Consider the following 15,371-nt stretch of genomic DNA (forward strand, 5'->3'; position numbering starts at 1 on the left):
CCAAATAGACATAAAATTTGAAATTTTAGGAAATAGAATGGGAAGAATTCTTTTTAAGAATTAAAGTATTATGAAACCTATTTTAATCATGATACTTCATACTATTTCGAAAATATACATATTTTCTAAAATCCTGACTCCGCATTTAGATGCCTGTGACTACATTTGTAATTACCCACTATCAACACGTAATGGCGTCGTCGTTCGATTCAAAGCAGAACTTTTTACTTTTTCAAACATTTGATTTTTATTTGCGACTAAACATCAAGCGAAGGGGAGAAAACTGTATGTTAGGGTGAATCTGTCTGTTTATATCTAGCGATAATTACAAGGATAGCAAAACAAATAAGTCAAATGTGTTGCAGTAAAAACTTTTATTTGTCGAAAAAATACATGTCATTATCGATAGCATTATATTCATATCGATAATCGTCACAACCTTCTTCCATCGATGATAATTACGATTATCGATCTAAATCACCAGCCCTACTAGCCCATAGGCCTGTAAGTCTTTTAACTAATGCTGTAAGCAATCCCCTGTCAAACTGCCACGCTGTACATCTGGCAATTTTCGAGTCTTTAAAGGTAGAATTTTGAAAGTCTTATTTAATCAGGAAGAGAAACCTTTTGCAGAGCTAGCAGAAACGAATTCCACTAGCCCTGTGGGCTTGTTTGGCTTGTTTGGCTTTTGAGTTCATTTCCATCCCTGTAATACTGTTTCCAAGGATAATGCATTGTTGTCAAGGTACAAAAGCTTTAGTACAGGTTTAGAGTCTAAAGTTGAAACTATACACTGATAATACAGCAACAGCAAAGCATACCTTTCCACAAAAGAAAATTAAAATCCATGCAGTTGTTAAATTTGTTAAATTCTGAAAATGTCAAAGTTTCTAGTGTGATGTTCTCACCAAATACAGAGGGTCAGTGGGGTAGCCTAGTGGTTAAAGCGTTCGCTCGTCACGATGAAGACCCTGGTTTGATCTCCCACATGGGTACAATGTGTGAAGCCCATTTCTGGTGTCCCCCACTGTGATATTGCTGGAATATTGCTAAGAGCAGTGTAAACCATACTCACTCACTCACCATTTACAGCTGCTCCCTTGCATGGGACAGTGAGTCACAACAATGATGACATTTATAAGTGTATAAAAAGACTATATACAAATATTTAGTAAAAATCAAGGTCATTCATAAATGGAAATACAAATAACTTTGATCTTAAATTACACATTTTCTGTAGGTAGATTGAAAATGATTAAGTAAGATCCCCAGCAACATTTGTTTTGCCACATAATGTTTGTAGTATAGTCTGTTTATTTTGCATGTCCATGTGTTGCTTTCTTATTTTTGTACAGGCTTTCGCATTTATCATTTGTTTAATACAGTTTTCTGGGTATAGCTTTGTTTATAAAGTTTTTGGTCTGCTAGACTTTTTCCGGGTCAAGTTTCTACCCATAATGCCTGTTTCTATGTTCTCGTCTATTCCCATCATCCCTAGCCGCATGGTTTAAATTACCGCCTTTCGGTGTCATTGGCTGGCTAAGCGCTACTTCTAACACATGTTTTTTTATCCCCGCTCACCCGCTGCCTTTTCTGTTCAGTATATTCTAGTTGTATGTCTCGATGGGTTGTAGGCTTGATACATGTTACAGTCTACTAGCAACTTAATATTTTCTCTTTAAGTTTAAATTTTATTACTGAGCTAATTTGTATTTAAGTCGTTTAAGTATACACTTTCTTATTGTGTTACTTTTTGCTATACATTGTACCTGGACCTGGTCTGCTTCTTTTACCTACTTTGGCCAAATAAATCTGGTCATTTTAGTCCTGTTGTCGTTACATGTTATTACTACATGTACTAAAACAAAACATGACACATTCACTTTACATAAAAAGAATGGATTGAGGCTCTACAAAGGCATCATTTAGCTAGAATATTTCCGAAATGTTCAGTAAACAAAACAAAAACAAGCATGACTTTTTCAATAATGAATAATGCACAATTAATCAAGAAATGATGGAATGGTTCTAAATACATTCTTCATATGAGTCAGATCTTAAACTCTACCATATTCATGCAAGTGGCCCTGAAAGTAAGTGTGCTGAAAAACAAATTTAAAACTGACAGCAGTTACTGACTGTACATGTCAGTATCAAAGGAAGATCATGTAGTGTAGGAAGCACCCATACAATAACTCATACATGCACATCTCCTTCAAATACCACAACAAGACAAGAGAAGTCAAGAAGAACATAAGCTTTCTGAAGACTGAAGGAAGCTGGCTCTAGATTACAAACTCATGTTGACTTAATACAGCGTAACCTGTTTTGTCCTACACTGAAACCTTATTGGCACAGACTGTAAAATATATTGTAGCTGTGTACTCAACACCTGATCAGACAAACTTATTCCATTATTCCATGACCACAATAGCAAGAAAGAGAGGTTGTGTGTTACTCTTTTGAGGTGTTTGACACAGCCAAATTCCAAGCTCTGTAAATCTATCAGATATCTGATGGGTCCCATTAGGGCTGGCTATCGATCATAGAGAACTAAATATCGATCAATTATCGATAAATATCGGAGAAGTAACTTTGAGGAAATATGCAAAAGAGTCTGAAAGAAATCAACATACTTCACACCATTGGTGAGTGGTGACACTTTATTGGATTACTTTGTGGACATAAAAGATATAACACATCATGATCTTTATAGCCAGCCCTAGTCCCATGAGCCTATATATGCAATACTATGGTACACAAAATATTTTATCACCTACCTTGCTCTCATAGTCAGTAATCTGTGCCTGTAAACTTGTATTTTCCCTTTCAACCTGATTCAACCTGTTTTCCAGCTCCTTCCTCTTATCTTGGTACTTTGTTAGGGTCGTTTTCAGTTCTTCATTTTCCTCCTGTGTCTCTGAGCGGAGGTCAACCAATTCTTGCAAGCTGGAGAGAAACAGTGGAAATATGTTAATCTGGATGGTAGAAAATAATTAATTTGTGACACCCAGTGTCAATGATGTAGACACTTGAAGGCAGCTCTTGTATGCCCACCTCTTTATTTTCTTCTTGGTGATGACATGGTCTTGATTCATGGTGTTCATGCTCTCCTCCTGGGCCTCCAGCTGCAGGTGTAGCTTGGAGTTGTCCTCGACCAGCTTCCGGTTCTGGTGCTGCAGGTCTCCCACTTGACTTGTCAGCTCGCTGATCTCACTAGGGAAATAGTAAACTTACTATTGTACATTTTCATATCCAGCATGCTATATTTTGTGTTTCTCATCACCAAACGGTCTGTTGAACAGAGAGTCAAAATAAATGTAAAAATCGAGACATAAACATGGAACTGAATGTATATCATATAAACCAGAAATCCTTTCGGATTTTTGCTCAAAGGTAGGAAATTGTTGCAGTTATCCTATGGCGGTCATTTAGTCATCATCCTATCATGTAAGGCAAAGTTGCAATGCAAGAAGCATCTTGTTTATGCTGAATTATTGTGATATGCTACTGCTATTACATGTGAAAAAAAACCTCTCTGGTATCTTGAAAAATACTGAACATATTGGTTATTTTCATCTTACTAAAGTATCAGGTTGTAAGCACTGTGGTTCAATCATATGAAGACAGAATGAGACAGGTGTAGTGTAACCAAAACAGCACTTATGAGTTCATCATAAGACACAGATGTATTTAGTGAAGGGTCAACATTCAAAGAATAATTCTTCTGGATCAGTTTTCTATCTTTGTGTCCAGCTGTGTTACACTGCATTCCAAAACCATTTCACAGGAACCTACACCCAGGCTAGAAATGTACCTGATTTTGATTGAACGTGACAATGTGCAAATTCTGCAGCTAGCAATACCCAAGCTGTATCACAGTGGCATGTAAACAGTCAAAGCTGAATCAGAAAAAAACAGTGACTGAAAGCATCAGCAACAATCCATGCAATCAGCAATCAACCAGGTCACCGAGCCTAACCACCTGATCGCCTTTGGTCAATTCTTACAACAAGCACTTTTCCCTGGCATTCCCAAGAGCTGCTTCTTGAGCTTGCTAATCCATGAACTAAGTCACATTACCTTTCAAAATGTCTGGTACTTGTATCGAGAGAAGATGCATCCAGGACTGAAGCTGACATATTTGCACCTGGAAAATTATACAAAGTCAGTTAAAAAATTCATTCAGGCTGTTATCTTTTACAACGATCAACACAAACCCATAATTCATACAGTGTACTTATTTATTTTACCATCTGTATCATTTTTCCATTTACCAAGCACTAGTGCCCTGGTTTTATCCTAAAATAACTTTTGTTCTCAGAAGCTTTAATTAGAATTAGGGACTAAAAAGACTATGTTAACATGATTTTGAAACATTGTTCCCAGATCTATTACTGAAAATTCTCTAACACTTCTTGTGTTTACTACTAGGTGAGAGAAAAGTCCAGGAAATTAAACATAACTTCACTGTACATCTGAACATGCTTGATTGCTGGCTTCATTGCAACTGTACTGAGTGAAGCTCTTGTAAAATTCTTTCAAAACCGATATTTCATGAAGCATCTGTCAATCACCTGACCCCTCTCTATACAGAGTTATCATTTCACTCTATTTAATTATGCCTCTTGAGGTGAATAAAAACATATAAAACAACCCCACTTTGGTCCTCATACACTGTCTCCAATAACAGAACAGCACAACATCAGAGCATTTAATGTTTGGATTAACATGAAAGGGGAACTTAAAGTAAATCCTGACAGTCAGGTGGTTCTAATGGACAGATTTAAAAATAATCAGTTATTATCATAATTACAATCATTGCATTAGAAAGAAAAACATTCAATATCACGTCAGCCTTAGTTCAGCACTTCATCACAACTCTCAGACATGATAATTTTTCTTGATGTGAAATGGTAGAAAGTCAACTCAGTTGAGTGTAGTATGTCTTGTATGAAATTTATTTTTTTTCTTCCGAAAAATATTGTGTATTTTGTCAATATAACTTCAAATTACAAAACCTTTATCACTGCATCACATTACCTTCAATATGGCTTGAAACATTGTCCTCACTGAGGAATGTAGGAAAATGGTTGTCTGGGTAGAACAAACTGCTCTTTTGTCTCTTAAGGGGATTCCGAGGCATGAGTTCTTCTGAGACACTGCTTCCCCTGAAATATAGCCATGTGGAAGTTGAAAGATTATTCTAATTTAATAGGTCATGTGTGTTGCTCTTCCTGTACATGAAATACACCACACATTGTCCTACATTCACCCTGCATGTGAATTACATCCATTGATAGATGCCTTGAACATATTATTAAAAATAAAATGCCAGCTGACTCACATTTCCTAAAAAAAATGTTTATAATCTGATGACTAATTTTTGTGTGGCCTCATCATGTCATTTCGGTCCCTTTACTATCTGCCTCTTGTTGCATTGTGGGGCTAAAACAAGGACTGGTTGGCTCAGGGTCAGTATACAGTATCTGCTTGGGGTATTCTTGTTAAACTGTGGGATGGAATCTCAGTGGGCTAGCTCTATAAAATTGGCATTAGTCTGGAATAGTACAAGCAGCCACACACACACAAATGCATGCATGTCACTATATAAGTGCAATAATCCTGGACGCGACGTTAAACCCCGTTTCACATCGCCTTGTAGGCCTCTTATTGAATGTAGAATATGTCATAGAGGAAGGCACATTTGTGTCATGGAGGAAGGCACATTTGTGTCATAGAGGAAGGCACATAAAGACTCTAAGGACTTTGTATTTGAAAGAATACTATTGCTGCATGATTGAAATCTATACTTGTATGAGCAAATTAAAATAAATACCCAAACTTTTACTCACCCAAAGGAACTTCAACTTTCAGAGGATTGAAGAAATCTACTAACATGACTAACATCGAACCTGAAACTCTCACTATTTTTGCCCGACATATTTTTCTCTTTCAAAAGAGTAAAGCGACCATAAATGAGTGGATAGCTTACTCATGGGTAATCAACCTGGTGACAAGATGTTGTGTAAAGTAACCATGGCAACACATCACACATTGTGCATACACTTGGATCTCTTAAGTATTCCCAGCTGTCAGTTGCACACTGTATAGCAGTGTTGAAAACAGGCAGCCATCAATTACAACAATAATAATTATATAATCAGAAAAAAACTATCAATCTGTTGAAGAATAAAAATGATTATACTTCATGTTGTCAAGATGGAGCTAGTCAAGGAAATACTGGTCCTATATCACATACAGGCAGCTGAATCAAAATAGTCACAAGAAATGTAGGTTTATCAACCAGGAAGGATTCAACTTGAAATACAATATTTTTAAATGGTATATTTACATGAAAACAGATTGAAAAGTGGCTGATTACTAACTGTGCTTTTCCTCTTTACAAATATTTGTTGACATGAAAAGATTTTTACATAGGCTCTGATTTATTGTGGCTGCCATCTCTATTCTTCAATATGTTAATAAAAAATAGTTTTCTTTAAACATTACAAACATAGTCTGTGAATTTAGTCACAAGTCCAAAGTGAGAGGCTATTAAAATTTCTTTCTGTCTTAAAAGCTTAGCTCATAATAGCAACTAGTCTGTCATACAGACCCTGAAACAAATACATTCAATACAGTCCATGCAAGTCTATAATATTTGGCAAGTCTCCTGGCTCCTTTTTATTATATATTATAACTATAATTTAACAACTTCTTTTTCTATAAAATATATTCATTTTGGAGAACAGATGTTAGTCTAAAAAGCAACTAAAACTGTTCCCAACAGTTGACTTCAGGCTAGACAAAAGATTTTGGCTTATACAGTGAGGGCTGAGGGCTAACTTTTAATAGTAATCCCCTTTTTTCAACTTAAGTTAATTACATTCTCTACTTATTTAAACTTCTCCTAAGGCTTCCAATATTCCATTCTTATTTACTGATGATACAGAACAAAACAGATTATTGTATTATAAGATATAATCATTAAATATTAGACGTACATATTGTAATATTTGTCTTTTCATTCTACATTTTCATGCAACTCTCATACTGTCACCATGGAGCCGAGCAGTAATTTAAAATCTTTTTTTGACAGTTAAGTTCACTGCAATTTTCTGTTCCTATTGAAATAGTAACTTACCTCTTACTCTGCCTGACTTGTTGAATCCACTTGTTGATGCACTTACGATAAGTGAGCAGATCAATAGCTATATCTGAAGCATGTGGGTCAAACATTTCGGACAGGTTCTCTATTGCTGCTAGGGACTGAAATATACAGTTTCCAAGACGCTGAAACAACTTGTGATAAATCCATCCATTATAACTTCAACAAGCTGTAAAAGTCTTCAGCTGGCTCAATATAGGATGAAAATGTCATATTTCATGAAAATACTCAAGAACAGCATATTTTAGGGCTTTCTATCGATATAGATTATAGAGATTATTAATCACTAACTAAATATTGATCAATTATCAATAAATATTGGAGATATTACGTTTAAGCAAATATGCGAGGGTCCAGAAAGTATCAACATATTTCACATCACTGGTGAGCAGTGACACATTTATACATAGACTGTTTTATGAACATTTGAGATACATGTGTGTATAACAAAAACAGTTGCTTTCTGTCTTCGACATTTGACATTTTTGATAATAACAAGTCAGTAAATCTAAACTTTATTTCATTACAATAGTTAAGTAAGTTATTATGGATGACAACAATTTCATATCGATAATCGTAAATAGTTCTTCCTATTGATTATAATTCCAATTATTGATCTTTTTAGCCAGCCCTACCAAAACTGTTACATGATTTTTATTTTTAAATGTAATAATTAATTAAGGCAGAAAATAATGAGTAGGTGGTAATAGCTAGGTGCACACTGTGTTAAAATATAAATTGTGCTTACATTAGGTTGACAATGAATATTCCTGTTACTGGTTAGATGGGGCTCAAGGCAAACATACTAGCCCCAAAGCACATACTGTCAAAATGATCATGAGAAATTTATGTTTGCCAATCAGAAACAATTAAACTTCAAACCCAACATTGTATGTCAGCTGGCAGACATAAAAATTGATTTCCATGTTGGTTTGAGGAGTTTAAGCATGATCACATCAAATGTACTAATAAAGTTTCTTTTACAACCCTCCCCCCTCCACCCCCCCACCCAGAAATTGTAAATATGTAATACTTGTGCCAAGATACTGTTTGGTGTACATTATCTGTACAAAGGTGGATTTCAAAACATCATGCTGCCATTCCATGATTGCCCCAGATCTCTTTCCACTTCAGAGATTTATTCCAGCTATAAAACAATTTTAATGCACCTATTTTGAATTTCACAATAACACTGATATCTACAGCCTACAAGTGTATGCTGTGTTGTCTCAAGAAAAAAAATGTCTGACCTGAATTAGAATAACATTGAAGGTGCAGGCTGACAATCACCTAAAACTTTTTATCTTCTTTTTAAAGTTTGTCTCACTATTTGGTTAAAAATCACCAGTCTACTGGGGTAGATTTAAGAAATGTGAATCTACAACCCGTCTGCTAATTCAGCTGGCAATGCAACAAGGGACAGTGTTCAAAATTAACATGATCTGCTAGTCTGAGACAAGTAAAATTCAGGAAGGGCTAGCAACATGTCCTTGTGGACTACTACTTTTACCATTAGGTAGATGGCAACTCTGTAACAGATGATTTTTGACTCTTTTTTTTATTTTTAGGGACCCCAAAATCTTATCTTTTTACTTTTATAACTTGGGCTTATGAAAGGGCTTTTGTTTCACCAACATACCTGAAGGAAAGATCACTAAAAGATGAAGTGCAGTAGCATTATCAATAGTATCTAACACAGTTGATAATCCAATTAAGACTGATTTGTGATTTAGTAACAATCAGTTACCCATATTTTATTTTACTTCAATACCTGAAGATTTCGGGGTAGAATAGATCTTCAGCAACCCATGCTTGCCGTAAAAGGTGACTATGCTTGTCGTAAAAGGCAACTAACAGGATCGGGTGGTCAGGCTCGCTAACTTGGTTGATGCATGTCATCAATCCCAATTGTGTGGATTGATGCTCTTGATATTAATCACTGGATTGTCTGGTCCAGACTCGATTATTTACAGACCGCCGTCATATAGCTGGAATATTGCTTAGTGCGGCGCAAAACAACAAAACAACCAACCAACCAACTGCAATACATTAACTGGTACTGGAGAGGGAAGAATAAAATATTACTTTTAACATGTTTAAGCAATACTGATTGTTAATCATGACACTTGAAACTATGTTTTTCAGATGTCTGGACCTGTTAGGTTTATTAAGCAGAGGATCTCTAAAAATATTAAAACTTAATATTGCCTATTTTATCTGTCAGTTTTTAAGAAAATTTAGCCTTGTTATGTTGTTATCAGAAGCAACTAAAACAATGAGCTTGATTCACATAGCAGTTCTGGAGAAGAGTTAAAATTGTTAAAAAGGTTCCAAAGGACTTCCCATATAAAGCCGCTGATAATATGAAGTCATAGGGCCCTTTGGAACAGATGTGCTATTAATCCATTAAAATACCTGTTTGTCTTGACCAGCTGTTGAGGTAAGATATCTGATCAGTCTAGACACACACACCCTTCCATTTTTGTTGATATCACATTTGTAAAATAATCCATCAATCAAGTCTTCCTCAGGTATGAGGCGTGTGACAGTGTCTGCTGACATGTTTTTTGACATGTTTATCCACAGTGTGGTTAGCAAATCCCTTCAATTCCAGCCTTTATCTTCATCATGGTGTTCCTATGGTCAAGAAAATATTCAACACTCAAATTCTACACATAAGATTAATACGAGAAAATGAACATGAAATAAGGTTATATTTCTCTGTTCAATATAGCAGATACTTTTGAAATTATTCTAGTTGTTTATTATTACTTAATGTAGAATTCATTTTTTATATAAATACTTTTCTTAAATATTTGTTGTCATTATAAGGAAATTAATCAACTTCATGAAGTTTTAAAATAGCTGCAGAAAGTATGTGCATGGTGTATCAAGTTTAATAAACATAACAACAATTTCACCGACAATTACAGATAAAGAATAGATCATATTCTATCAAATTAAGAGCAACAATTACAGCATTACAATATTGATCAAAATATATATGTGACAATGTGAACATGTCGGGGATGCATTTACCATGCACCTACCACACAGAATTAATGCAATTCAACAGAGGATGACAAATACTTAGTATTCTCTGTCAGAACATGCACTGTAGCAGAAACCACTGTATGTAACGGGGTAGACTAAGTATCAACTGTTTACAAAAGTATTCATTAGGTACACCTTTGCTTATTGAAGTCTTGTCAGTTCATGTATTGTTTAGACATGATTATGCAAACAATACAAATAATTTGTGTACTTCTTTTGCAACTTTGATATCAGGATTAACAAGTCAACATATTCAGGTAAATGTCATGATGAAAGACCTACTGGCAAAAAGAGGCGGCTCTAGATCCAATGTGTGTTTGTGTCTGTGACAGCCAAAACTATCATAAGTCTGGGTGTTATATTTGTTTACCTAAAATGCAAAAGTTACGAAGTAGAAAAGAGGTGTCTTGGGACACACTCAATTTAGTTAGCTATCTAAATTATAAGCAACAAAACAACAAATAAACATAAGCAATTGGAAATTTGATTTGCTTACAAAAAGGGAGATAACTGGACAGCGTTACGAACGTCAGCCTTCACATTTACGTCAATATGTGAATGATCATATATTCTGTTAGTACCTCTAACATAAGAGCTTGTCATTGTCTTAATACCGCATGACATCCCCAATATATAGAGATGTTACGTGGTGATAGAGGTACGCACGAAAGGTTATGAACTTGACACGCCCACGACAAATATTCACCGGAGAGATTGGTCGTCTGCCTCCATATGCCCCTTTCGTTCGAAAGGTAACTAGATAAAGAGCAATTACGCCTCCGATCCCCTAAGATCGTATTCCGTTGGAAATACGAGTTATCTGTTAAATGTTTGCAGATCCTTGTTTAGACAGATAACTGTAACTACCTGGTTTTGGCTTGTTTACCCTTTTCACTTGAAAGACCCGCTTGTGATTTCGTGTCAGAGCTACCTAAAACTTATGCAAGGATTAAACAACTAAAACATCATCTTAACAATGTGTTTAATTTTTTTCTCGAAGAATCATTTGTTTGTTGTTTTATAGTAATACATGGTATCCATAGTCTCCCTTTTTGCATTAAATATCAGAGTCAGATTCAAGAAAGTTTTGTTATATTTTCTATTTTTTGTGAGGTATTGTAAATAGTTGTTCGTAAAGTACACTTTTTACAAAACTCGTCGTGCATATGAAACGGTAACGACACCAATGTTTGTGTTATTTAATGTAATTAGCCTTGTAAAGTATGCTAGTACTTACATCCCACCACCACCCTCCATATTTAGTTAGTATGCTTTACAAATTTAGTAGATCTGTTTACCAGTTTACATGTAATGTTCGGTAAATACATTTGTTTTTTGTTGAGTCGGTGGACTGATAAAATTTGCCCTAAGAGCAACTTTGCGGCAGAACGTTTTTCTTTGAAGACAGCACGATTTAGCTTGATACAAAAAAATATGACATTTCTCTGATTTGTTGTTGCTATTTCAAACACATAACTCTCTAAAGTCCATACTGTCTTAAATTATTATGTTTACAGTTGCAAGTATGAGTGGGCGAGTACGTACGGTAAAGCGCTGTGAGCACTGTTTAGGTTATACGTATTGTCAGCTGGAACTAAACTCGGAGTTATGCAGATTGTAGATATTCATAATGAAAATTAAGCACATGAGTACAGGTATACCAAGGTTCTTAGACAGGGCGAATTCATTATCAGCGGATCCTCGCAAGGCCAAGGGACGCAATCCGCACAGCAAATCGCGGCGCCTTAGACCATTTTTGATCGGAAAGCAAATTTAAAGTACCCTACACGAAAGCTGTGCCAAATCCTGAAGCCGAAATATAGGTAAATAATGCATCTCTGTCTTGTTTTCTGCAGAAATTGTGTCGATTTTCTATGTAAAACATTTGTTCATACAATTTTTGTCAAGGAGACAGTTGACGTCGCACCAACGTTTCAGAAACGTTGTAACAAATCGTTGTGTGATGTCCGATGAACAACGTTTTTACAACGTAAATATGCAACGTTGTTATTACGTTGTGAAATAACGTTGCCCGGAGACGTAATAATACCCGTGTCACAACGTTGTATCACGGCGTTACCAATCGATCCCCAGCGTTGTGACAACGTTGTGTGTTAGCTTGGGTGTTCACATGTGTTTTGTAGTCAGAGAAGAACTGGCTATACTTGTAAGCCATTGAACATTTGTGATCATTTTCATTCCAGTATTTCAAAGTCACCGCAAATTTTGCCAGACATTGCCATTAATGCGGTACTATTATTTGAGCCACTGGACTATTAAGCCATTTTCAAGAGTAACTATTCGATAGAAGACGGCGGCACTCTCCAGTAACTTTCGCAAAACACGCGACAGGGGAGTCTGGTGTACATGGGTTCGTATTTTGTGAGTGGTAAAATAGTTTGTGCCTAGATGAATATATGTTTTTACGACCTATTTCATTTTCACACGAAATTAACACTACATGAAGCCTAGGTGAACTATTTTCAGCATATTTTGGATATTTGGGCAAACACTAGCTCTGGGCGTCCTGTACATATCGGTGAAGTGTCACCTGTTACACATGGAGAATAGAGGCATGCATTAAAACCTGTCAATCAGAAGGTTTAAAATAACCTGCATCTATTCATACTGATCACTGTATAGAAACTCAAATGACTTTTGACATACCGTGTACACGTTTATCTTAATTCTGCCGTTCAGTGACCGATGCCATATAAGCGTGGTATAAGGGATTTATTCCTCCTCTCAGAAATCCACGTGCAGTCTGTCCTGCTCGTGGCGGGGTATAATGGATTTATTCTTCCGCTGAGATTTTTATTCCCCTCCAAGGCGGGATAAATAGTATTTTATCAAGATCACATGCACCAATCAGATTTAATTATTCTGACATGGTGGTATGATAAAGTATTTTATCAAGATCACGTGGACAAATCAGATCTCATCATTCTAACATGGAGGTATGATAAGTAGCAGTATTCATCTCCTTCCCATTCTGATAAATTTCCGTGATAGGTCCCTTAAGTCCTTCTGGAATGTTATGATAAATACGTAGGGAATGCTCGTATTTTCTTGTCACATGACATGTTTATACCATGAAGTGACCTGACAAAGCGGGGCAATACCAGAGTGTAAATGTCAGCTTTATTGGGTCATTTGTTTTCAACCAAATTGCTGTTCACACTCCGTCAATGGTCACAAAGCATCAATCCCGAAACGACGTCATACAAACATGACGTCATTTTGACCGTGACGTTATTATTATGTGACGTCATCAATGCCTCTTTCAGTGACAGTTGTGCAGTAATATCACTGTGTGTCGGCGTTCTGTGGTAGAGAAGCCCCTATTGATGTATAGATCGGAAACGTCAACCACATTGGTGAAGCCCACGAGCATTGACATGGTGCTGACAAACCAAGGATAATAAACAAGACGTTTCTAAGATTCGAACCACGATCAGCGGATCCTGGTACGACCAAATGAAGAAACTCTGCTCAGCGGAGTGCTGCGACTGGGCTACCGAAGCTACTTTGACAGTTAGTAAATTACAATAACTTGTACCTCGTTTTAATTTAACACAAGATATTTACGTCAGTTCAACGGCACTATCGAATATTATTACAACATCACCAAGAATATAGTCGCATTAATTCAGTCCCAACTTGGACTAAAAAAATAAAAATAAAATAATAATAATAATAGAAGTAGTAGTACTACTAGTAGTAGTAGTAATAATAATAATAATAACAACAACAACAACAATGATAATTTTATGATATTTCGAGAGAAAGTTTCGTGTAGTTGAGTACATGTATTGTAAACCATGCATGCTACGTACTGGTATATATGTATAGCAATGTACAGCTGCAATCAATACTAATATAAAGACGGGTCACCAGGAGACTTTGTGCGAGGACAATATGTTTATTCAATATACATTGATTTCTTTAGTCTGTCTTGACTTCAAAGAACTGCATCATGGCTGTGCTATAACTGCATTTAATTCCAGCCCTCAATACAAGCCTAGAGGAAGAGAAAAGGCACGATTGCTCGCTATACTCTGCTAGGAAACATGCAGAATCAGAAAACAATATGTCCAGCTAGCTGCATTCTTACACGAAACCCGCGTCAGAAAACAATTCACAGATAAATTTAAAGTGTACAGAATGATGTTATAGACTGCTCGTTAGTCAATTCGCGGTGATGCACATATTTACCAACAATAGTGTTGCTTTACTTAATCAAAATTTATTCATAACTTGCTAAAATGTATTCAGAAAACAGGAACTGCACAAAGTATCGATGTGGTTGACGATATATGTCGTCATACATACCCTCATTTCCGGGTTGAATGTGACAGGTCGTGGTGCTAGAACGATGGACGGAGGTACCCATTTTGATTGTGATCAGTAGCGCCATGGGCTCGCACTATACAGGCAACCCTTTCTGTCAAGCCAGCACAGCCATTGACGGTAATTCACGTCATGTTGTAATGTCCGTCACAAGCGAAACTACACAGATCTGTTGTCGATATAGATTAATGACAGCTGGTGGCCGCGTTTTTTTTCTTTTTGTCAATTCTATTACATATTTAGTGTAGCGTTATGAACATCCACTTGGCGAATGGAATCTGGCGCATTATAAATGCACTTCTTATTATTTATATTTCAAAGCGACTGGGTGACTGACACGATGCATCTGATAGGTATAATACTGGTTATATGCTGACCCGGTGGATGTCATTGCTTCAACCTATACACACCTGTCGTGTACATGCACAATTTAAGTTTCTCTATGAAAACCACTCTCCATCAAAATCGATGTCTGAATTTCAACACCGACCTATCCACCTGCATGGGTGTTAGAAGACTGACCAGGGAGACATAAAAGTGTTAATATAAATGAAAACTATTTTACTGAATTTGATTAAATTTGTTCAATTTATAAACACCATCCCACATGTGTCTGTTAACGTCAGCTCAAGATGTCAGATTATACATCAATATGTAATCCTAGAGATTTATAGATATATTTGTAATACATTTTTTTATTGATAATATTATGTAATGAATTGCATTTCCCCTTCCCCCGTGTAGTAGTGTATTATTGTCATTGGTTCCTATAGTTTCGGGTGTGGTGTGTGTGTGC

The 15,371-nt window shown here is 36.1% G+C and overlaps 1 protein-coding gene across 6 annotated transcripts in view; it reads right to left on the reverse strand.

The window, feature by feature from the left end:
• The window catches only part of LOC124110784 (inositol 1,4,5-triphosphate receptor associated 2-like), a 177,356-nt gene extending 162,640 nt beyond the window's left edge, over positions 1-14,716 (reverse strand). For 3 of the 6 annotated variants that reach the window (XM_046470209.2, XM_048384576.1, XM_046470200.2), the window contains exons 1-7: positions 10,932-11,089; positions 9,587-9,808; positions 7,148-7,272; positions 5,044-5,171; positions 4,084-4,150; positions 3,058-3,216; positions 2,781-2,949 (exon numbers count right to left, since the gene is read on the reverse strand). In XM_046470209.2, coding sequence (XP_046326165.2) covers positions 2,781-2,949; positions 3,058-3,216; positions 4,084-4,150; positions 5,044-5,171; positions 7,148-7,272; positions 9,587-9,745 — 807 coding nt within the window. In that variant the 5' untranslated portion in view covers positions 9,746-9,808; positions 10,932-11,089. Of the gene's footprint in view, positions 1-2,780; positions 2,950-3,057; positions 3,217-4,083; positions 4,151-5,043; positions 5,172-7,147; positions 7,273-9,586; positions 9,809-10,931; positions 11,091-14,557 lie in introns of those variants that run through there. The other 3 variants (XM_046470217.2, XM_048384575.1, XM_048384574.1) reach the window with 2 other exon arrangements.
• Between the last annotated feature and the right edge of the window lie 655 nt (positions 14,717-15,371).

The sequence above is a fragment of the Haliotis rufescens genome, unplaced genomic scaffold, assembly GCF_023055435.1.
Source record: "Haliotis rufescens isolate VD_foot unplaced genomic scaffold, xgHalRufe1.0.p SCAF_5, whole genome shotgun sequence".
In the NCBI taxonomy this organism is placed as follows: Eukaryota; Metazoa; Mollusca; class Gastropoda; order Lepetellida; family Haliotidae; genus Haliotis; species Haliotis rufescens.